The sequence below is a fragment of the Mesoplodon mirus genome (assembly GCF_964341445.2).
Source record: "Mesoplodon mirus genome assembly, chromosome: 2".
NCBI lineage: Eukaryota > Metazoa > Chordata > Mammalia > Artiodactyla > Ziphiidae > Mesoplodon > Mesoplodon mirus.
In genome coordinates, this window is record NC_138977.1 from 21,338,477 (window position 1) to 21,364,880 (window position 26,404).

The 26,404-nt window shown below is 38.2% G+C and overlaps 1 protein-coding gene across 2 annotated transcripts in view; it reads right to left on the reverse strand.

Annotated features, from left to right (window-relative positions):
- The window catches only part of PDLIM5 (PDZ and LIM domain 5), a 215,897-nt gene that overhangs the window by 38,467 nt on the left and 151,026 nt on the right, over positions 1-26,404 (reverse strand). For both annotated transcript variants that reach the window (XM_082634070.1, XM_082634069.1), the window contains one exon: positions 13,227-13,411. In XM_082634070.1, coding sequence (XP_082490196.1) covers positions 13,227-13,411 — 185 coding nt within the window. The remainder of the gene's footprint in view (positions 1-13,226; positions 13,412-26,404) is intronic.

Here is a 26,404-nt window from a genome sequence, read left to right on the forward strand (position 1 = left end):
AGACGTGTGTGCCTGAGGAATGGTATGAACTCATGAGCTTGAGTGTGGCTGGGCTGGAGGGACCATGAGGAACGACATTACAACATGTAGCTGGAGGAGAGGCTGGCACGAGGATGTGAGAGGCCGGTAAGCCCTGTTAAGAAGCCAAATATTTAATATGTGGGCGGCAGAGCGCCCAAAACATTTTCAAGCAGGGAAGTCACATGAGGAGAACTGTTTTATTGGATGGTAACAGTGCAAGTTATTAATACTATCATTAAAAGGAATAAAGGGCTATAAACTTAACCTCTCTTGAGTTCCCTCTATGGACCAAGCACTTCAATATATTTATATAATTTGAGCTTCCCAACAATGCTCTAGTGGACTTCCTGGACACTTATTTTAATAGATCAAGAAATCGAAGGCTCAGAATCCTCCATCTGGGGAACATTCCTGGCTTTCTGAAATTCCTACCCCAGAGGGCAGGGGTACCTATACTTTAGGCCCCTCCAGTCAACAAACTGTGATGAACAATAGGCCAGGAGGAGCTTCAAGATGGCGGAAGAGTAAGACACGGAGATCACCTTCCTCCCCACAGATACACCAGAAATACATCTACACGTGGAACAACAACTACAGAACACCTACTGAACACTGGCAGAAGACCTCAGACCTCCCAAAAGGCAAGAAACTCCCCACGTACCTGGGTAGGGCAAAAGAAAAAAGAATAAACAGAGACAAAAGAATAGCGACGGGACCTGCGCCAGTGGGAGGGAGCCGTGAAGGAGGAAAGGTTTCCACTCACTAGAAGCCCCTTCGCGGGCAGAGACTGTGGGTGGCGGAAGGGGGAGCTTCTGAGCCGCGGAGGAGAGCACAGCAACAGGGGTGCGGAGGGCAAAGCGGAGAGATTCCCGCACAGAGGATCGGTGCCGACCGGCACTCACCAGCCCGAGAGGCTTGTCTGCTCGCCCGCCGGGGCGGGCGGGGGCTGGGAGCTGAGGCTTGGGCTTCGGTCAGAGCACAGGGAGAGGACTGGGGTTGGCAGCGTGAACAGAGCCTGCAGGGGGTTAGTGCACCACGGCTAGCCAGGAGGGAGTCCGGGGGAAAACTCTGGAGCTGCCGAAGAGGCAAGAGACTTTTTCTTGCCTCTTTGTTTCGGGGTGCGCGAGGAGAGGGATTCAGAGCGCCGCTTAAAGGAGCTCCAGAGACGGGCGCGAGCCGCAGCTAAAAGCGCGGACCCCAGAGACGGGCGTGGGACGCTGGGGCTGCTTCTGCCGCCACCAAGAGGCCTGTGTGCGAGCAAAGGTCACTGTCCACACCTCCCCTCCCGGGAGCCTGTGCAGCCCGCCACTGCCAGAGTCTAATGATCCAGGGACAAGTTCCAGGGGAGAACGCACAGCGCGCCTCAGGCTGGTGCAACATCACTCTGGCCTCTGCTGCCGGAGGCTTGCCCCGCCTCCGTGCCCCTCCCTCCCCACCCCCCCGTGCCCCTCCCTCCCCACACCACCACCCCCCCGGCCTAAGTGAGCCAGAGCCCGCGAATCAGCTGCTCCTTTAACCCCGTCCTGTCTGAGCAAAGAACAGACACCCTCAGCCGACCTACATGCAGCGGGTCCAAATCCAAAGCTGAACCCCGGGAGCTGTGCGAACAAAGAAGAGAAAGGGAAATCTCTCCCAGCAGCCTCAGAAGCAGCGGATTAAATCTCCACAATCAACGTGATGTACCCTGCATCTGTGGAATACCTGAATAGACAAGGAATCATCCCAAATTGAGGAGGTGGACTTTGAGAGCAATGATATGTATATATATTTTCCCCTTTTTCTCTTTCTGTGAGTGTGTATGTGTATGCTTCTGTGTGTGATTTTATCTGTATAGCTTTGCTTTTACCATTTGTCCTATAGTTCTGTTTTTTTGTTTGTTTGTTTCTTGTTCTTGTTTTAGCATAGTTTTTAGCATTTGTTATCATTGGTGGATCTGATTTTTGGTTTGGTTGCTCTGTTCTTTCTTTCTTTTTTTTTTAATTACTTCAAAAATTTTTTTTTACTTTTTTTTTTTTTTGCTGTACGTGGGCCTCTCACTGTTGTGGCCTCTCCCGTTGTGGAGCACAGGCTCCAGACGCGCAGGCCCAGCGGCCATGGCTCACGGGCCCAGCCGCTCCGCGGCATGTGGGATCTTCCCGGACCGGGGCACCCATGTCCCCTGCATCGGCAGGCGGACCCTCAATCACTGTGCCACCAGGGAAGCCCTTTTTCACTTTTAATAATTATTTTTTATTTTAATAACTTTATTTACTTTTGTTTTCTTTCCTTTTCTTTCTCCCTTTTATTCTGAGCCGTGTGGATGACAGGGTCTTGGTGCTCTGGCTGGGCGTCAGGGCTGTGCCTCTGAGATGGGAGAGCCAAGTTCAGGACATTGGTCCACCAGAGACCTCCTAGCTCCATGTAATATCAAACGGCAAAAATCACCCAGAGATCTCCATCTCAATGCCAAGACCCAGCTCCACTCAACGACCAGCAAGTTACAGTGCTGGATACCCTATGCCAAACAACTAGCAAGAACAGGAACAAAACCCCACCCTTTAGCAGAGAGGATGCTTAAAATCATAAGGTCACAGACACTCCAAAACACACCACCAGACGTGTACCTGCCCACCAGAAAGACAAGATCCATCACATCCACCAGAACACAGGCACCATTCCTCTCCACCAGGAAGCCTACACAACCCACTGAACCAACCTTAGCCACCGGGGGCACACACCAAAAACAACGGGAACTACGAACCTGCAGCCTGCGGAAAGGAGACCCCAAACATGGTAAGTTAAGCAAAAAGAGAAGACAGAGAAACACACAACAGATTGAGGAGCAAGGTAAAAACCCAGCAGATGAAACAAATGAAGAGGAAATAGGTAGTCTACCTGAAAAAGAATTCAGAGTAATGATAGTAGAGATGATCCAAAATCTTGAAAATAGAATGGAGAAAATATGAGAAACGTTTAACAAGGACCTAGAGGAACTAAAGAGCAAACAAACAATGACAAACAACACAATAAATGAAAATTTAAAACTCCAGAAGGAATCAATAGCAGAATAACTGAGGCAGAAGAACGGATAAGTGACCTAGAAGATAAAATAGTGGAAATAACGACTGCAGAGCAGAATAAAGAAAAAAGATTGAAAAGAATTGAGGACAGTCTCAGAGACCTCTGGGACAACATTAAACACACCAACATTCGAATTATAGGGGTCCCAGAAGAAGAAGAGAAAAAGAAAGGGACTGAGAAAATATTTGAAGAGATTATAGTTGAAAACTTCCCTAATATGGAAAAGGAAATAGGTAGTCAAGTCAAGGAAGCGCAGAGAGTCCCATACAGGATAAATCCAAGGAGAAATATGCCAAGACACATATTAATCAAACTATCAAAAATTAAATACAAAGAAAAAATATTAAAAGCAGAAAGGGAAAAACAACAAATAACATACAAGGGAATCCCCATAAGGTTAACAACTGATCTTTCAGCAGAAATTCTTCAACCCAGAAGGGAGTGGCAGGACATATTTAAAGTGATGAAAGGGAAAAACCTACAACCAAGATTACTCTACCCAGCAAGGATTTCATTCAGATTTGAGGGAGAAATTAAAACCTTTACAGACAAGCAAAAGCTAGGAGAATTCAGCACCACCAAACCAGCTTTACACCAAATGCTAAAGGAACTTCTCTAGGTAAGAAACACAAGAGAAGGAAAAGATCTACAATAACAAACCCAAAACAATTAAGAAAATGGTAATAGGAACATACATATCCATAATTACCTTAAATGTAAATGGATTAAATGCTTCAATCAAAAGACACAGACTGGCTGAATGGATACAAAAACAAAACCCATATATATGCTGTCTACAAGAGACCCACTTCAGACCTAGGGACACATACAGACTGAAAGTGAGGGGATGGAAAAAGATATTCTATGCAAATGGAAATCAAAAGAAAGCTGGAGTGGCAATTCTCATATCAGACAAAATAGACTTTAAAACAAAGACTATTACCAGAGACAAAGAAGGATACCACATAATGATCAAGGGATCAATCCAAGAAGAAGATATAACAATTGTAATTATTTATACACCCAACATATGAGCGCCTAAATACACAAGGCAAACACTAACAGCCATAAAAGCGGAAATCAACAGTAACACAATCATAGTAGGGGACTTTAACACCCCACTTTCACCAGTGGACAATCATCCAAAATGAAAATAAATGGAAACACAAGCTTTAAATGATACATTAAACAAGATGGACTTAATTGATATTTATAGGACATACCATCCAAAAACAACAGAATACACTTTCTTCTCAAGTGCTTATGGAACATTCTCCAGGATAGATCATATCTTGGGTCACAAATCAAGCCTTGGTAAATTGAAGAAAATTGTAATCGTATCAAGTATCTTTTCCGACCACAACGTTATGAGACTAGATATCAATTACAGGAAAAAAAATCTGTAAAAAATACAAACATATGGAGGCTAAACAATACACTACTTAATAACCAAGAGATCACTGAGGAAATCAAAAAATACCTAGAAACAAATGACAATGAAAACACAATGACCCAAAACCTATGGGATGCAGCAAAAGCAGTTCTAAGACGGAAGTTTATAGCAATACAACCATACCTTAAGAAACAAGAAACATCTCAAATAAACAACCTAACCTTACACCTAAAGCAATTAGAGACAGAAGAACAAAATAACCCCAAAGTTAGCAGAAGGAAAGAAATCATAAAGATCAGATCAGAAATAAATGAAGAAGAAATGAAGGAAACAATAGCAAAGATCTATAAAACTAAAAGCTGGTTCTTTGAGAAGATAAACCAGAAGATAAACCAAAATTGATAAACCATTAGCCAGACTCATCAAGAAAAAAAGGGAGAAGACTCAATAGAATTAGAAATGAAAAAGGAGAAGTAACAACTGACACTGCAGAAATACAAAGGATCATGAGAGATTACTACAAGCAACTATATGCCAATAAAATGGACAAGCTGGAAGAAATGGAAAATTTTTAGAAAATCACAACCTCCGAGACGGATCCAGGAAGAAATACAAAATATAAACAGACCAATCACAAGCACTGAAATTGAAACTGTGATTAAAAATAATCCAAAAAACAAAAGCCCAGGACCAGATGGCTTCACAGGCGAATTCTATCAAACATTTAGAGAAGAGCTAACACCTATCCTTCTCAAACTCTTCCAAAATATAGCAGAGGAAGGAACACTCCCAAACTCATTCTACACGGCCACCATCACCCTGATACCAAAACCAGACAAAGATGTCACAAAGAGAACTACAGGCCAATATCACTGATGAACATAGATGCAAAATCCTCAACAAAATACTAGCAAACAGAATCCAACAGCACATTAAAGTATCATACACCATGATCAACTGGGGTTTATCCCAGGAATGCAAGGATTCTTCAACATACACAAATCAATCAATGTGATACACCATATTAACAAACTGAAGGAGAAAAGCCATATGATCAACTCAATAGATGCAGAAAGAGCTCCTGACAAAATTCAACACCCATTTATGATAAAAACCCTCCAGAAAGTAGGCACAGAGGGAACTTACCTCAACATAATAAAGGCCATATATGACAAACCCACAGCCAACATCGTCCTCAGTGGTGAAAAACTGAAACCATTTCCACTAAGATCAGGAACAAGACAAGGTTTCCCACTCTCATCACTATTATTCAACATTGTTTTGGAAGTTTTAGCCACAGCAATCAGAGAAGAAAAAGAAATAAAAGGAATCCAAATCAGAAAAGAAGAAGTGAAGCTGTCACTGTTTGCAGGTGACATGATACTATACATACAGAATCCTAAAGATGCTACTAGAAAACTACTAGAACTAATCAATATGTTTGGTAAAGTAGCAGGATATAAAATTAACGCACAGAAATCTCTTGCATTCCTATACACTAATGATGAAAAATCTGAAAGTGAAATTAGGGAAACACTTCCATTTACCATTGCAACAAAAAGAAGGAAATACCTAGGAATAAACCTCCCTAAGGAGACAAAAGACCTGTATGCAGAAAATTATAAGAGACTGATGAAAGAAATTAAAGATGATACAAACAGAGCTTCCCTGGTGGCACAGTGGTTCAGAGTCTGCCTGCCGATGCAGGGGACATGGGTTCATGCCCCGGTCCAGGAAGATCCCACATGCCGCGGAGCGGCTAGGCCCGTAAGCCATGGCCGCTGAGCCTGTGCATCCGGAGCCTGTGCTCCACAACGGGAGAGCCCACAATGGTGAGAGGCCCCAGTACCACACACACACACACACACACACACAAAATAAAGATGATACAAACAGATGGAGAGATATACCATGTTCTTAGATTGGAAGAATCAACGTTGTGAAAATGACTATACTACCCAAAGCAATCTACAGATTCAGTGCAATCCCTATCAAACTACCACTGGCATTTTTCACAGAACTAGAACAAAAAATTTCACAATTTTTATGGAAACACAAAAGACCCCAAATAGCCAAAGCAAACTTGAGAAAGAAAAATAGAGCTCGAGGAATCAGGCTCCCTGACTTCAGACTATACTACAAAGCTACAGTAATCATGACAGTATGATACTGGCACAAAAACAGAAATACAGATCAATGGAACAGGATAGAAAGCCCAGAGATAAACCCATGCACATATGGTCACCTTATCTTTGATAAAGGAGGCAAGAATATACAGTGGAGAAAAGATAGTCTCTTCAATAAGTGGTGCTGGGAAAACTGGATAGGGACATGTAAAATAATGACATTAGAACACTCCCTAACACCATACACAAAAATAAACTCAAAATGGATTAGAGACCTAAATGTAAGGCCAGACACTATCAAACTCTTAGAGGAAAACATAGGCAGAACACTCTATGACATAAATCACAGCAAGATCCTTCTTGACCCACTTCCTATAGAAATGGAAATAAAAAGAAAAATAAACAAATGGGACCTAATGAAACTTAAAAGCTTTTGCACAGCAAAGGAAACCATAAACAAGACGAAAAGACAACTCTCAGAATGGGAGAAAATATTTGCAAATGAAGCAACTGACAAAGGATTAATCTCCAAAACATACAAGCAACTCATGCAGCTCAATACCAAAAAAACAAACAACCCAATCAAAAAATGGGCAGAAGACCTAAACAGACATTTCTCCAAAGAAGATATACAGATTGCCAACAAACACATGAAAGAATGCTCAACATCATTAATCATTAGAGAAATGCAAATCAAAACTACAATGAGATATCATCTCACACCAGTCAGAATGGCCACCATCAAAAAATGTAGAAACAATAAATCTTGGAGAAGGTGTGGAGAAAAGGGAACCCTCATACACTGTTGGTGGGAATGTAAATTGATACAGCCACTATGGAGAACAGTATGGAGGTTCCTTTAAAAACTAAAAATAGAACTAACATATGACCCAGCAATCACACTACTGGGCATATACCCTGAGAAAACCATAATTCAAAAAGAGTCTTGTACCACAATGTTCACTGCAGCTCTATTTACAATAGCCAGGACATGAAAGCAACCTAAGTGTCCATCAACAGATGAATGGATAAAGAAGACGTGGCACATATGTACAATGGAATATTACTCAGCCATAAAAAGAAATGAAACTGAGTTATTTGTAGTGAAGTCAAAGGACCTAGAGTCTGTCATACAGAGTGAAGTAAGTCAGAAAGAGAAAAACAAATACTGCATGCTAACACATGTATAAGGAACGTAAAAAAAAAAAAAAAAGTCATGAAGAACCTAGTGGCAGGATGCGAGTAGAGACACAGACCTACTTGAGAATGGACTTGAGGATATGGGGAGGGGGAAGGGTACCTGGGACAAAGTGAGAGAGTGGCATGGACATATATACACTACCAAATGTAAAATAGATAGCTAGTGGGAAGCAGCTGCATAGCACAGGGAGATCAGCTTGGTGCTTTGTGACCACCTAGAGGGAAGGGATAGGGAGGGTGGGAGGGAGGGAGACGCAAGAGGGAAGAGATGTGGGGATATATGTATATGTATAGCTGATTCACTTTGTTATAAAGCAGCAACTAACACACCATTGTAAAGCAATTATACTCCAATAAAGATGTTAAAGAAAATAAAAAGTAAAATAAATAAAAATAAATAAAAGGTTAAAAAAAATAAAAATGAAAAAAAAAAAACCCAGTAGGCCTGATCTAGCAAAGCACTGCTTTTATTCTAATGAATTGGTCATTCTCATTTAGTTTATATAATTAAACTAAAGTCAGAAAACTGATGTGCATCAAACATATAGTCCTTCATAACTTTAAGACTGGATTTGTGAAAAAACATCTGACTATATTTGGTAAGATAGTAATATTTTATATATATACTTGTGTCAAATGAATTAAATTTACCTAAGCTGGTATCTATAACCTAAACAGAATCTAGAAAAAATATTACATAGCAAATTAGGGCACCTTCATAAACACAGGAACATATTTTTAAACTTATATGATTAAATTTATGAACTTTTAAAGAATATCTATCTAACTACTTATTGCATATAATATGAAGGTTTTGAGCATTAAAAAACCTATTAGACATACAAATATAGTGAATTAAAATATTAGTATAAAAAAGTACAAATCCTCAATTCTGAAAAATATCAAGAAGAATCTCACCTTTTATGTATTTTTCTAGATCAAGTAAACAAGTAAACATTTCTAAAGGGACTACTGCATCTGAATTATGGAAGTATTACCAAAACACAGGGCAAGTAGGCAGAAGTATTGCTAGCTGACTTAAAAACTCAAGCATAGATTCTCACTTCTTTTGTATCTTGGTACTTTCATGTAGACTATGAACTTTTTAACACTTTGCATCTTAAAATATTTCTCTCTTTGTCAGTCACCGGCAAGCTTGTGCATGTGTGGTGGTGTACATTAAAACCATATGCCCAAGAAAAAGAAGAGGATCCAGTCTAAACCATAACACTGTTACATACACACCTAGTTCCTATTTACCAACTGGTATTACGTTACTGTCTTCTTGAAAGACTTCTGGATACACAGGTTATACTACACCACAAGTGAAATGATCTAAGATTTAAAGTCAGAATTTCAATGGAGGTAATGGAAACCCCGACAGTTTCAGAATACACTTGTAGGTCTTAAAATTTCAATTAGCCCCTTCAATGCAGTCTTTTTTTTTTTTCGGTTATCATTTCAAAACTAAATTAGTCATCCCAAATAGACAAAAGTATGACTAAAAATATCCAAAATATATGTTAGTACGTGTGTATAGATATATACTTACATACGTATATATAATCTAAAGCCACATTTTCATAACATGATACCTACCTTTAATATGTTAAGATACTTCATATAGTAGAATATTCTGATATTTTCTATTCAATTTCATTTTTTAATGAAAATGCTGGCTATGATCCATTAAACTGTTTCCTAATCAACTAAACAGGCCACAGACTGCATTTTAGTGATTCTAATCCCATCCTTCCCGCTCAACTGTAGAAATTACTTTAAAATGACATTATTAGTGGGGCTTCCCTGCTGGCGCAGTGGTTGAGAATCTGCCTGCCAATGCAGGGGACACGGGTTCGATCCCTGGATCTGGGAAGATCCCACATGCTGTGGAGCAACTAAGCCTTGCACCACAACTACTGAGCCCACGTGCTGCAACTACTGAAGCCCGCGCTCCGCAACAAGAGAAGCCCCCGCTCGCCGCAACCAGAGAAAGCCCGCACGCAGCAACGAAGACACAACACAGCCAAAAATAAATAAATTAAATAAATAAATTTTAAGAAAGAAATGCCTTAAAAATAAATAAATAAAATAAAATGACATCATTAGTGATAGGCACGTTTGGGTGATGGTAGGAGGGTGGGAGGAATAAAAAATCTTTTTTTTTCCTCCTACTTTACCCACACTAGAGCACAGTTGTAAATTATCAAGAGAAAGACACCGGAAGTTCTCAATGTGAGAGAAGCACTGCCACCTGCTTAGCACTTCATCTGAGTCCACACTAGTGCAGTGACGTGCCTTTGTAGCTTTTGCACCCTTTGGTCGGAACTGTCCTTTTCATGGGTGAGTTGTGAAGAACATAAGAACCCATCATGTGACAGTTACCACCTTCTTAATCAAAAGAACTTTTCCCATTTGCATTAGGAAGCCCTTGAAACTATTTATCAAAGACTAAGAGTAGATTGTGGGGTGTTGTTTTGTTTTGGGTTTTTTTGAAATATGGTATACTGTTAGGTAGAGTAGAATAAAAGAAACTGAGTGACTGGGAATTCTGTATTTATTTTACTATTTTTACAAAATAGCATAAAATAAGTAACTTTTACATAACATAAACTAAGTGCCAGTTTGTGGCACCCAGAGCAAGATAAACAGCAGGAGATCTGCAAATATTTTCTGATTTGAGCTAAGCATCATGATGTAATTCAACTAAGACTTCACAATGGCAAAACATTTTCTTTCAATAATAATTAATGCTTTACGTTATATAATGTATAATTTTCTATCCTGTTCTAGTTTTGCTCAAATTAGATTCAGCTATACCTTCTGTAAAAAGATTAATATTTTAAATACTAACCATGTGAATCATAATTATAGTTATTTACCTGCTTTGATTATTAAATTAGACTGAGAGAAAGAAGGATTCGATCGCCCTCTTGTGGTAATTTTGCTGTAGTGTATCCTCCAGGAGTTCCACGTCAACTGGAATTTTTTCTTTTTACTCTAGTAACAGGCAGAGTGGTCTTCTGTCCATAGTTTCTGAATTTCCAAAGGCACTACATATACTTTCTGTCCTTCACAGTACATATACTTTGTAGCCTCCCTTCAGTTTCTACCTCTGAAATTTAGCCTTTTCCTTGCTCTTTTAGGAAACATTCTCCTGTTCCCTTCCAATTACCATACCAAAAATTTTTTTTACGAAAGTTGCTTCCAGTATTCTAATCACATACAAAATAATTACAGCAACTCTCCATCGACATAGATGAGCTTTAAGTAAATGGAAATAATTAAAAATGTGTGGGGCTAAGGTGTCAGCATTTTTTCCAAGAGGACAGGTCTTGCTAAGTCAATTAATAGTCCAAAAATTTCAGAGGCTAATGATATTAGTCTAAATAGTTTAAGTTTTCAAAAGTAATAAAATAGGCTTTTCTTTAAAATAGTCTAGATCATATGCAATAGCCTTTCCTCTTTCTCCCACAGCACAAAGCTTTGAGCTTCTTTGCAAAATTAGTAACGGTAATTCAAGAATATACAAAATGACACTACGAAATAAATTTTAACTATATAAAAATTCATGATTTCTTAAAGATAATTTACAATAAGTGAAGTTAGTGTTAATGTATCTAAATGCTATAGAAAATACAAAGATGGATTCCTAATTAATTACAAGTTCACTTTTTCCACTCTTGCGAACTGTAAAAAAAAATGTTCTTAAATAATAAATGACCAGGCTTCCCTGGTGGCACAGTAGTTAAGAATCCACCTGCCAATGCAGGGGACACGGGTTTGATCCCTGGTCCGGGAAGATCCCACATGCCGCAGAGCAAGTAAGCCCGTGAGCCACAACTACTGAGCCCGCATGCTGCAACTACTGAAACCCGCACACCTAGAGCCCATGCTCTGCAACAAGAGAAGCCACTGCAATGAGAAGCCCGCACACTGCAACGAAGAGTAGCCCCGCTCGCTGCCTGGGCGCAGCAACAGAGACCCAATGCAGCCAAAAATAAGCAAAATAAAAAAAATTTTTAAAAATAATAAATGACCTATTTTTAAAGCTATCGTATTTTTCAAAGCAGCCCCTTGTGTATTCAATCAATACTCATCCCAAAACTGATGAGGGAAGACTAGAAATACATAGGGGATTAGGTTAAAAATGTTCCTTCTTTGCAGAGGAACCAGAACTTTCAAAAGCAGGGTAGCATGGCATGTCTCGGTAACTGAAGATACTTTACTAAAACCACAGCACAGATTATAAATTGGGAGCAGCAGGAAATGAGCTTGAAAAGTTAGCAGGGGTCAGAGTGGCAAAGGTCTTAATGATTAGTGAAGGAGGGGGAAACAGTCCAGCACCCAAAGCAGGAGAGTGACATGAGCAAGTGAGAGCTTTAGAAGATCACTTGCAAGAAGGACAGACTGACAGGGTGAGAAGGAGACGGGGGAATTAGTTAGGAGCTGTTTGTAAAGACCAGGGCCCGAACCAAGCCAATGGCTGTGACCACAAAGAGGAGAAAAGAAATTTGAGAAACGCTAAGATGTGGAATCATTAGGTATTAGTTACTGTGGGAATATGGGGGCTTCCATTCTAGCTTTGGCGCCTGAGTGATGTCTCCAGAGACAGGTACGATATTTTCAGACACACTGCACTTGAGGTGCCACCTGGAAACAGTAAGGAGGTCGACAAGTTTGAGGGTACGGAGATCAGGAGAGAGAGGACTGTAAATTATCAGTGGCTGGGCAGTAAAAGGAGCCTGGATGAGAGATCATTCAGGGAGAGTGTAAAGAGTGTAAAGAGGTAAGACTGAGGGTGGGATAAGCAACATTTAAGTCTAGTCCCATCTTCCTCCTAGGAGAGGTACTTTCGTCCTATAACCATAACCTTCATTCACGTTGGGAGAAGCATTTAGTCTCCTTCCATTTTGCAGATCAGAAAACTGAGGGTCAAGGTTAAGTGACTTTATTTAAAGCTATTTATCTGTAGAAGTGAATGAAAACTCAGGTTTCCAGATGGAGCCCAAGGACAGGAAGTAAAAGACCTTTCTTCAATAATTGTTTGACGGCAGCAAGTGCTTCTGTTGTTATTTTGTATACATGATCAAAACTAAAATGTTGTATTTCCAAGGCTAACCTTCCAACAACATAGTTTGTTAATAAGACCCCAAATTTACAATTGAACCCATGCCTCCTGGGTAATCTAGGAAACCAGGCAACACTCTCAATTCTATAATTATAAATAGCAAGTGGCAACACACACAGAGAATGTTTATGAGACACTTCAGAGAAGAAAATAGCTGTACCTACTTTTCCCAGTCCTTTGTAAATCTTAGAGCGTTGAGAATGGGTTTCATCAGTGAATTCTATCACATATCCCAGAACACATTTTCATAATTATACTTAAATGCAAAAAGCAAGAAATTTCTTGGGCGTAGTACCTGCTTGGTTGGGCCGTTGCCAGCTCGGTGACTTGATGCCGCCGGTGGACCCTAGAGGCTTGAAGGCGGCAGCAGTGGTGAGCCCGGCCACCCCTGGTCTGGCCGAGCCTGGGCTTCCGGGCCCCTCAGGCGTGCTCCCAGCTGCAGCTGCTGCGGCGGCCAGAGGCTGAGAGGGCTCCTGGGCGCTGCCGGAGAGAAAAGAAGGAAACATTTCTGGTGATGCGCTAGCGATCCAACTTAGCAACGATTCGTTCTTTCCTCAATTTATTAAATCTCTAAGGAAAACGAAAGTACATATATACACTACCAAACGTAAAACAGATAGCTAGTGGGAAGCAGCCGCATAGCACAGGGAGATCAGCTCGGTGCTTTGTGACCACCTAGAGGGGTGGGATAGGGAGGGTGGGAGGGAGGGAGATGCAAGAGGGAGGGGATATGGGGATATAGGTATAAGTATAGCTCATTCACTTCATTATACAGCAGAAACTAACACACCATTGTAAAGCAATTATACTCCAATAAAGATGTTAAAAAAAACCCAACTAATTAATTAACTGATATTTTAAAAAGAAAAGCGCTAATACCATGACTGAGGGGCTGTGTTTTTTTAAAACAGAAAAAAAGAAAAAGGGAAGGAAAGGAGTCAGACTGCAGTTCTTTCAATGCTTTGGAAATTCTCTTTAAAAAGTTCTACCATGAGAAATGAGGCACTGAAAAACGTATACAGCCAATCCTTTTAAATAAGAAGCTAATTTCCTCTACCTCAACGTTTCAGAAGGGTCATCTAGATTAAAACAATTAATTATTGGAGACTCCCTGATCATTTCTATGAAATGGCACAGATGCTCTTTTCCTCTTCTCCACATTCTTCTAGTATTTTATGAACCAAGCTTCCCTGACATCTTACCAGTCACTCACACACTCAGTCACTCATTCACGCAATAAATACCTAAGCACCTACTATATTCCAGACATCGTGTTACACAGTGGTAAACAAAAGACAACGTCCACCGCCTAACGCAACATCCAGTGTTGTGTGTTCAGGATTACAGGAAAACAAGAAACAAGTCTGCCATTGTCTTCTTTCAATCAGAGCTACTTGCTTAACAGGTGGAACAGGTGGTTCCAGTTTGATTTAGAAGATCATACGGCTTTTATTATCCCAGTCATTTGTTATTTATACTTATATATCATCATTTCAAAAAGAAAATTTTAGGTAGTTCAAATGATAAAATATGCTCTTTGGAATGATGCAATACTGTAAGTTTCTCTCACGTGAAGTATAATAATAGTAACAACAATGACAGCCACAATAATACATATACGTCCTACTAACTTCTCAATAGAAATTTAGCTACCGCTTGCTAAAAATTCCATGCACAGAAACTCAATTCCTTCAATACCTGAAACCAACAGCTGGAGGAACAGATCAATAAAGACAGGAGATTATATAAATGACTTTAGTAAAATAGATACCCTTAATTATACTGTTAGGTTGAAATTTCAGTGCAATTTCAAAGGCAATCGTGCCCACTATACTACCAAATGACCAAGATTACCTAATTTTCCCAATGCCTCTTGAACCCTGGGTAACACCTAACAGAGCAGGCCTGAGGCTGCCTATTCTTAGGAAGGCCCGCTGCAAGGTTGCCCTTTGACCGGCTTTTGGCAGCTTGGCTGGTAAACAGTTCCCTATGGTCATATGAAAGTTTCTCCAGGGCTTCCCTGGTGGCGCAGTGGTTGAGAGACCGCCTGCCGATGCAGGGGACACGGGTTCGTGCCCCGGTCCGGGAGGATCCCACATGCCGCGGAGTGGCTGGGCCCGTGAGCCATGGCCGCTGGGCCTGTGCGTCCGGAGCCTGTGCTCCACAGCGGGAGAGGCCACAACAGTGAGAGGTCCGCGTACCGCAAAAAAAAAAAAAAAAAAGTTTCTCCAAAAGATAAACAGTGGCTCATTGTGCCTAAACTATATCACCAAGGTGGTTTATGATAAATACTTGCTTTCCTTCTGAGAGTCTGGAGTTTGGGCATGAACAAGGCACAGCGTGCCTACATGACAAGCCCCAGTTAAGTATGTCTTAGGCACTTAGTTTCTAAAGAGCCTCTCTGGTAGAGAACACTGCACGTCTTCTCTTAACTCACTGCTCTAGGAATCCACACATCCTGTATGACCTCACTGGGAGAGGACCTGTGGAAACTTGAGCCTCCTTTCTTCTGGACTTGGTCCTGTGCACCTTTCTCCTTGCTGATTCTGCTTTGTTTTCTTGCACTGTAATAACTCTCAGCCAGGAGCACTACGATGCACTAAGTTCTGTCAAGTCCTCTAGTGAGTCATCACACCTTGGGGTGGGTTCTGGGCACCTCTGACACTAAATAGTTTTGAAAAATTATATTAGAGCTATTTTAACTTTCTTGAAATACTGTTCCCTATTACTGTCCTCTCAAATTCAAGTGTAGTAGAGCCATCACCTTCTTCCAACATTTCTCATCAGTTTAATGAAAAACTCACATCTGCTTGATGTTAAAACATACTATACTATGAAAAAAATAAGAACTTTAATAATTTTTTTTTTTTTTTTTTTGCAGTAGGCGGGCCTCTCACTGTTGTGGCCTCTCCCGTTGCGGAGCACAGGCTCTGGACGCGCAGGCTCAGCGGCCATGGCTCGTGGGCCCAGCCGCTTTGCGGCATGTGGGATCTTCCCGGACCGGGACACGAACCCGTGTCCCCTGCATCGGCAGGCGGACTCTCAACCACTGCGCCACCAGGGAAGCCCAGCACTTTAATAATTTTTATCATAAATAAAAAGTGAAAGACGGCTTACTTAATGGTAGTGCTGAACACAATTATCAGTAAAGATGACACACTAAATAATACTAATAGAAACAGGGTTTAAATGTTATAGGTCACTCCTTATAAAAGATTTGTGAGGGACAGATTATTTTACTTCTCTAAGCCTCAGTTACCTAAACTTTAAAGGTGGATAATGCTTTGCTCATAAGAATTCCAGGGGCTTAATTAAGATATTTATGTACAAAGTACTTAACCATACTCTAGGACACAGAATATGAGCTTAACATATGAAAAAGATAATTAATGTATTCAAATAATAAAGACTTATTTTCAATATTTTTACACATTACAAACAAATTATTTTTGAAAGTAATAGAGAATTTCAGACCATTTTAATTCTAGGGTTAATTACTCATGAGGATTTGAAAAATAAAAACAACTAATAATCCATATAGCCACAATTCTGAAAAGAGAAGTTATGACCAAGCAATACTAGAATTTACAGATGAAACACATAATCTGAAAATAATAATAAAACCCAAATCATCATTAAATGTGTAGTAACCTGAAATAGTTAAAATTGAATTACAGGAGAGTTGCCAACTTACTTAGAAGAAAGTGACCAGGATGACAGGAAATCAATGCCAAGCCTAGTGAAGTTAGGTTGAGGGAACTGGTTAACTGGCCCATGGTATGAAAGAAACTCAGAAGAAGCATAAGACTAATGCTCAAATATCTGATATGTGGATTCACTCTATATGGCTATGCTCTGTTTGCTGAATGTTGAGTCGAATCTATGGTGAGATAGACTAGGTTCAATAAAAGGAAGTATTTCCTAATATGAAAAATCATCCAAAGGAAATGACACTTTCCACGAGAGGTTTGTTTCCATGAGGCACTTAACAAAAGATGGAGATGCTTTAGACCAGATCTAACCATTTAGAGAGTAGAGGACCAAGTTACACGTCAGTCTGACATTTGAAGCCTTCTAAGATAGAGCTACAATCTATCTGTTCAGTCGTATCTCCTACCACTTGGCTACACAAACTATATTCTTGCCATGGCTCCTTTCTGTCCACAACTCTACATCTTTGCCAGGCTCTACATGGAAGGTGCTCCCCCACTCTCCCTCTGCACCTGCCCAAACCTTACCCATAATTAGCAATAGGAGTAGTAGCACAATAATACCCATCATGCATTGTGTACTATGCTAAGCAATTAACATATTTTATTTAATCACTCAATCTTCTACAAGTAAAGACACCCCTTGCTTCAATGCATGGCGGATATTAACTGCATGGCATAAAGCTACATGCCAATTTGTAATAGCTACGGTTTTTCTTAATTAATAGTAACTTCTTTATGTATCTTGTCTCCTCTACTACATTATAAACTATTTGAGGTTGGTGCATTTATTGTGACCTTGATATGTTACTTAAACTTGGTAAATTTCCTCAGTTGTAAAATGAGATTAAAATACTACTTTTAGGAACACTCCTACACTGTTGGTAGGAAAGTAAATTGGAGCAGCCACTACGGAGAACAGTATGGAGGCTCCTACAAACAGTTACCATATGATCTAGCAATCCCACTCCTGGGCATGTATCTGGAAAAGATGAAAACTCTAAAGATACGTGCACCCCAATGTTCATAGCAGCACTATTTACAATAGCCAAGACATAGAAGAAACCTACGTGTCCATCGGCAGATGAATAGATAAAATATGTGGTGTATACATACATACATACACACACACACACATTGGAATATTACTCAGCCATAAAAAGAATGAAATACTGTCATTTGCAGCAACATGATACACCTGGAGATTACCATGCTAAGTGAAGTAAGTCAGACAAAGAAATACAAATATATGATATCACTTATATGTGGAATCTAAAAAAATGATGCAAATGAACTTATTTACAAAACAGAAACAGACTCACTGACTTAGAGAATGAACTTATAGTTACGATGGGTGATGTGTGTGGGGGGAGGGATAGACTGGGAGTTTGGGACTGACATATACACACTGTTATATTTAAAAACAGATAACCAACAAGGACCAACTGCATAGCACAGGGAATGGTGCTCAATACTCTGTAATAACCTAAATGGGAAAAGAATTTGAAAAAGAATAGATACATGTATATGTATAACTGAATCACTTTGCTGTACACCTGAAACTACCACATTGTTAATCAATTGTACTCCAATATAAAATAAAAATTTTTTTAAAGAATGAAAAAATGCCATTTGCAGCAACACAAATGGACCTAGAGATTATCATACTAAGTGAAGTAAGTCAGAGAGGGGCAAATATGATATGCTATCATTCATGTGTGGAATCTAAAGAAAAGATGCAAATGAATTTATTTACAAAACAGAAATAGACTACACAGACATAGAAAACAAACATATGGTTAACAAAGGGGAAAAGGGCAGGGGGGATAAATTAGGAGTTTGGGATTAACAGATACACACTACTACATATAAAATAAACAACTAGGACCTACTGTATGGCAGTAGAGATAATACATGTAACACATGTAAAGTATTGAGCACAGTGCTGAGCAGAGTATATGCTCAAGAAACACTGTATCTTGTAATATCTAGCTAGGGTATCCAGGAATAAATACATTCACCAAATAAACATCCTCCATCTGTACTAATAATTCTGCTTCTAAATGTAGTTTGTAGATAGTTCTGGTCCAGGATTTTGAGACCAGGTACAATCCTGCTTCCTCAATTTTATAGAACACAATATTTCTTAAAATTCCCATGGACTATAATTCATAAGAAAAAAAAGTTTTCATTTTTTTATTGTATCCTTTGTACATAGTCTTGTATATATTCTCTCCCAAAAGGCCTAAGATGTTTACATCTTAAACAATACTCTTTAGATACAAAGAGTGTGCAGATTATAAAGAATTTATAAAAATCTAAGTTACAAGCAAGAAAGTTCTTCCATTTACATATATATTCAGGATTGGTCAGTAAAATTAATCCCTGGGGAAACAGAGCTCTATTAACTTAAAATATTTAATGTAGTAATGGGAAAATATTAGGTTTTATCTAGACAATCACATATTGGAATATATGATGTATAGGTCTCTAAAAATCCCATGTCTTTTTTTCTAATTTTTAACTGTTAGCTACTATTTAAAGAAAATACATAAACATTAGGTAACGTGTACTAAAGATTAAAAAATTAATAAAGCCACTGGCTATGTAATTTTATATTTGGGGAAAAAATGTTATCAGTAATCACTAACAGCAAAATATTTCAAATTGATGACCAATATATTAATATAATATGTCATAAATACTTAGATTGGTATCTTATTTCTGAAGTAATGACTAATATATATTTTTTCTAAATTTAAATTGTTTAAGGTATACCTAAATTCTAAACAAAATTAAAATGCTTTCTGAAAGATTCTAGTGAGGAAATCAGAGCAAATCCATAAATAATGTTCGCTGATACCACAGAAGCTAACAATCATATATGGTTATTTTCACTAGTCTGCCAAATAAACAAGCACTGAAATAAAATGTTAAATTAATATGACTTCCGTCTCAAGAATACCAAAGATTCTGTTTCATATTTAAAAAACTGAAAATGGAGAAAAACATACTGACAGAGCAAAGGTTTCTTCTCAAAACTGAGCTAATGAGGACAAAAGAAAAATGAACAGAAGTTAACTTTCAGTGTCAGCAACCTGATTTATCTTGAGTTTACATTCTTTTCCCACATTTGTTTAACTATTACAACAAATCAATTTCAGCTGCAGATTGGGAACAGTTGGAAATTTCAAGTCTATTTTCAAAGTGAAATCTCTGCTTAAAGAACAATCTCGAGGTTTTATTCTAATTACACATTAAAAAAATTTTTTTAAAAAGCCAGCTGTACATTGCAGGTTTAATTATCAGTGTTTAAACTACACAGTTGTTAGCTAAAGTTTTACAAAAATTGATATACATAGATTCTGAAATAGTAGGAAAGGAGTATTTCTGGAAGGTCATAATTATAAACAACTTTTAATTTCAATAGAGTTCTCCTGTCAGAACTCTATGAAAGGACCTAGATGTATAGAGCAGTCATGAGTCTCCTTTGCTCCAGAATCCTATTTACAAGAAAATTTTTTGTATTTTCCTAAGCAAAATTCTTTAACTTAGACGTTTTGCATCAAAATTCAACATGTTAAATATACTATAATGGAAAGACACAATTTTGGTATTATACTACACTTTATTATAATTTTAAAGACTACTGTTATACAAAAGCAAGCATCAGAGATAAAATACCTCTGACATTAACCCAACTGCTCTTTTGGTACTCCTCTCACTGAAGTGGCAAGGTCTCCTCAGGAAACCCTGCACTCCAGCTTTGCAGAATGCCAACTAGCTTACCTTGTTGAGAACCATTTTCCTTTCCCAAATATCAAAACATATTTAGTTTGTGCCTATTGCTGTTAATAAAAAGTAATGTAAATGACTACTAACACTTCCTCTAGAAGTGGGTGCATGGATAAATATTCAGTTAGTCCATAAGTACAGGCATACCTTTTTTTCAAAAACAAAAAGTTTATTTAAACAATAAGACACCTGACATGAAGGAAAAACTATCTAGGATTCATTTCTTTTAGAGTAAATTTTCCTGCTTACAGATTGCCTTACATGTAACAACTACATACAAAAACGTTATAAAACTGTCCTCAGTTTTACAATGATAAATGAAAACCATTAAAATTCTCCAATCAAACAAGGTATGCCAGGATTTTTATGTTGTTCTTTTTCTGTTAAAACAGGGAGAACAAAATAACTTACTGGAATATAAAGCTAAAAGCTGAATGAGCATGGTACTAATGGAGAAAGGGAGTATTTTCTCATAATCAGCATTTTTCCCCATCCCATCTCCATTTGATGTCAGTCAATGCTTAGAGCATTCCATTAGGTTCTCAAAGGAACCTTTTATTCCAAGGGTAGTTAGTAACCTATCTTTGTACAGACTTAGCCCTGACAATGTAATATTTCTGCTCATTTAACAATCACAATTCCACAAATATAAAATAATTTCGGGTATATTTTTTCTTAGAGCAAAATGTACAATGACCTCTTGTACATTTTGCTGTTTGTCCCCCTGTTTAAACATCCCCCTTAAAAGTAATCCAGAATTATACAGGGACACCTCATTTTATTGCACTTTACTGTGCTTTGCACACATTGCATTTTTTTTTTTTTACAACTTGAAGGTTTGTGGCAACCCTGCATCAAGCAAGTCTATTGGCGTCATTTTTCCAAAAGCATTTCCTGCTAACTTAGTGTCTCTGTGCCATATTTTGGTAATCCTCACAATATTTCAAACTTTTTCATTATTATTACATTTGTTATGGTGATCGGTGATCAGTGATCTTTCATGTTACTACTGCAAAAAGATTATGACTCACTGAAGGCTCAGATGATGGTTAGCATTTTTAAGCAATAAAGTGTTTTTAAATTAAGGTATATACATTAACTTTAGACATAATGCTATTGCACACTTAACAGAATACAATATAGTGTGAACATAACTTTTATATAAATGTACTGGGAAACCAAAAAATTTGTGACTCACTTTATTGCATTATTTACCTTATTGCAATGGTTTGGAACCAAACCCATAATATCTCTGAGATATGCTTGTAATTAAGTATATTGAGAATATCCATAACAGTGGGTAGGACACAAACACATGATCCACAGGCAGCCTGTGTCATATCATGCTTTTACGAATTATAGTCATAGTTGTACCCTCTGTCATTAATTTTATGTTCTGTCAGAAAAAATATAGTCATTTCATTAAGATTATACCTTTAGTAAACACTTAAGATGTTTTTATTTTTATGTTATACCTAATAATTTTAGCATAATTGTTAAGTTTAGGAGAAAAATTCACTTTTGTGTTTCAGTATTTCCCAGAAATGGAGAAAATTAAGTTGTTTGCCCACATAAAACCTTCATATCTATGAGCTATAAGACAGTAGCCAATCAAAACCAATTATTTTATTATTCTTTTTCATTTTTTCAAAAGGTATAAAGGTATGTTTTATTAAACATTTAACTCTTCTCATATAGCAACATCCATGCAATAAAAAACAGGGTTCTACTCTAAGTTAAATACTTGTACTATTACTCGTAATTTCATACCAAATATCAAATGTGCTAATAAAAGATGTCACAAAGGATTAAAAGGCAAGTTAATAATCATACAAAATAACATGCTTGTGCATTATCACTGCATTGAAATTACGGTTAATTTAAAACTGGACGCAAATCAGCTCTAGGATTTTCTCATCTGGGCTGTTAATATGACACTTCAGTGTTAGAGAAAGCAGCACCTTCCACAGCAAACCACCCCTTGTGACATCCGCTCTCCCAGTACCTGGTTTTCTTAACATGGACAGAGCCAGTTGATTTCCTCGAGGGCTGGAGATACGAAAAAGCTAAAGGCTTGGAAACAGGGCTGATGCAAAGTGCATCCAGGAGTGAGTGATATTTTTCAGGACTGGAGAGCCTGGTGAGCATTCAGAAAGAGTTTTAAGTTGAAAAATCACACTACCAAGTGCAGAAAGTATGTAGTTTTTACAGTTTATGATTTGAAACATTTCCAGAGAAAGAGAGAGATAGGGACAGAGACAGAGAGAACAAAGAAGTGGAAAGAGGATGAAGAGAAAAGTCTATTATGTTATTCTACTCATTAATACAGAATTGATTAAATTTTCACCAAAACTGATCAAGGCAATCTTTTGGAAAGCATTTAAAGCTATGAAGACTACTATAACTTATGTAAAAACAAAACCCCACAACAATAAAAAGGTTTTACTATTTTTATAGGAGAAAGGGATATTAGAATAGTTAGGCTTTAGATCAACCTCAAACATAACCGGTTAGTGGGAGAAGGTAAAACCAACAGAAACTTAAAATACCTATTTATACTTGATTCTGTTTTAGATATAAAGATTAAAAATGATAAAAAGTCATAAGGCACACAAAATGCAACAATCCACACAACTGAGAAATACAGATAAATGGTGGTAATGAAAAGAGATAAAGGGAGAATTTAAAGAAAAATCAGTAATATACACTGTGGGATATATCCACAACCTAGAAAAAATGTCCCCAATACAATTAAGATCTCATAATAGGGCTGTGACTATTTCAAATGGGTAAGTTTTCTCGGAGGTGAGTTGTAAGGCAGTGAAAAGCGTTGGGTTCACATGAGACGCACATTGTACATGTAGTTCTACCTGGTTTTTGCAGTAAGAACAGCGGACACAGTAGCGGCTGCACTGCTCAGAACGGCAGCACTATATCTAGCAGGAGAAGACAAGGTAGACAAGTTTCGAGACCCTTCCAAAGAACTTGTCGCCACATTTCTTGTGGAGCTGCTTAAATTGATCAGTAGAGAAAGAAAAACAGAGGAGAAGAACAAAAAGGAAAGTGAGAAGAGGTAGCATAATAAAGATAAGATAGCAGCCATGCTATATTAATATTTAGATTTTATAAAGGTGTGACAAGTGTAAAAGGAGCTTGGGTCCTTTATTTACTGTTGCTAGGATTTCTCTCAGAAATTAAAATCTGATACATAATCCTCCATAAAACTGATGTTCTGAACATACAAACTTTCTTTGAATGTTTTTTTTTTTTATTTTTGCGGTACGCGGGCTTCTCACCGTTGTGGCCTTTCCCGTTGCGGAGCACAGGCTCCGGACGCGCAGGCTCAGCGGCCATGGCTCACGGGCCCAGCCGCTCCGCGGCATGTGGGATCTTCCCGGACCGGGGCACGAACCCGTGTCCCCTGCATCGGCAGGCGGACTCTCAACCACTGCGCCACCAAGGAAGCCCTTTGAATGTTTCTAAGTTCACTGTCTCAAATCCTATTTAAAATGAAATCAGTATAACAACACACATTTGAAGGCTGATTTGTCAACAACTAAGTAGAAACTAAATCCAAACATGAAGTGTGAATTTCCATAAGCAGAGAAAGAAGGAAGGTTATGTTAATTTTTTTCAAAAAAGTCTCTACATAAAGAGTTTTACCTTAGAGATGATATACACCCAGAGCCTCACATTTTAATGAGACCTGTGTCTTCAAGAGAAGCAGGTACAACCAGCTGCCTATTCAAAAGCAGCAATATATATTAATATGGACAAGAAATAACTTTAAAATACTGAGAGTAAAACTATTTGGGGAGGGCAAGCACCTTTGTAAAATAAACAGTAGTTACAGTGAATATGACTAAAAGATCACCTTCTCTGCTGACACTCTGCATTTCTATTTTCAGTTAGCCCTGTAAAGTTTCAAAAATGCTGGTTTGAAATTTTATCTTCAGAATTCTTATCACTTAAAATAATAATTAGTTTCCTTTGGTCTTTTTGAAAAGGTCGTACACCTAGACAGGACTTAACATTCCATCATTAGGACTGTAATGATTTTCAAGTCTGGTTATCAAATTGGAATTTGAGAATTTCTTTTTTATTAAGTAAAAAGAAAGTCTAAAATGCATAGGGTGAAACCTGTGTCTCCTTCACTTATGAGTGCAACTTCTTAATGAACATCCTCACTACACTACCATCACCTTTTCCAAAATTTGGTGACAATGGCCACCTCCAAAACAAAGTAATTATGTACCAAACTCAACCCAGGCTAATGAGAGCTCAGATGTCTAAAACTGTGAGGGTTGACATAAGTCTCTTCTCCCTGTCAGAAGAATCTGATAATCCATTATTTCTAGTTCCACTGGCTACAATTTTACAAACCATTAGAAGACAAATTTAAAAAACAGTGGCAAGCCATTAAATATATATATATTATATATATATAATATATATATAATATACACACACACAGAATTGTTTAAGTATAATTTTTTGGTAAGTCTATAATTTAACTGAACTCTATGGCTATGTTTTAACTGTTGTGAATGGCTAGAAGATAAAGAATGGGGGCTGAGAAAGAGAAAAGAAAGATGTTATCAGTGGCAGAGCAGGGGAATATGAGTGTCATGCCAAGTGGAAGAATAAAGTTATCAATGACACAACTTTGAGTTTCTCAATTACTCTGCATCTTTGAGGCAATGGCTACTATTTGAGGGAAGTAATGGTGAATAATAATGAGAAACTGAAGTCTATAAAAAAAGTCAGCTAAAAAAATAAATCAGCTAAATTATCCTTCTTCTGTAAAAAGAAAAGGAAACTAATGAATTTCTTTTAGCATAGTGTATCACAAATAATAATATAAAAAGACTCAGTATCAGCAGAGTCCAGCAAAATCTCATAAGAAGAATTAACCAGAATACCTTTAGAATATCTGGGCAACTGGAACACATAATCTCTATCACTCTTTTTTTAGAGGGGAATGCTCTAATTCAGTAAAGCAGACTTACGTCAAACTTAAGGAAGCTGACTTTCCAAATCACAGTGAATAAACAAAAGGCACAGATTTCCTGACTCTAAAACTTAGAATCTAAACAAAAAATTAAAAATATAGGGGCCTTCCCTGGTGGTGCAGTGGTTGGGAGTCTGCCTGCCGATGAGGCGGACATGGGTTCGTGCCCCGGTCCAGGAGGATCCCACATGCCGCAGAGCGGCTGGCATGAGCCATGGCCGCTGGGCCTGCGCGTCCGGAGCCTGTGCTCCACAACGGGAGAGGCCACAACAGTGAGAGGCCCGCGTATTGCAAAAAAAACAAAAAACAAAAAACAAAGAATAAAAAAATATAAAAGTGGTGTAAAGCAGTGTTCCAAGCCTGCTGCCAAGCTTTGTCTATATATTAGTGATGTCAGTTCTGTAATCTATGATCACTTTTTCCTTTTTAGTCAAACAGTTTTAGTATTTTAATTTCACCACCAGCATTAAAATTTAGACATACCAAGAGGAAAAAACTCTACCTAGAATACGTAGTTACTTTAGAAAGTGTGGCTACTTGGCTACCAATATGTAAAACCTGAGGAGTTGCAGGTGGGTGAGGTCCACTCTTAGGTAGATCTTCCAGAGAACTGTCAAACCTGAGTTTTCAGAAGTAAAATAAAGGCAGAGGAAAATATTAATGAAAAGTATAGACATTTATCATGTATACTACCTTAAAAATACATTGGTTCACTGTACAATGTACAAAAACCTAGTACATTGCTAGATTTTTTTTAACTTCATATCTGCATAAGATTAAAACTAATACCAAACACCCTCACCATCACCAAATATGGGCTGTTTTTTCCCCTAATTTTTTAACATGGCTACTTTCATGTGATGAAAGATCATGCTTACAGGAGAAGAAAGGTGGATGGGAACTTCCATCACTGACTATGTATTTTGCATGCTTCAGGGAAACTCAGGCTCCAAGAAA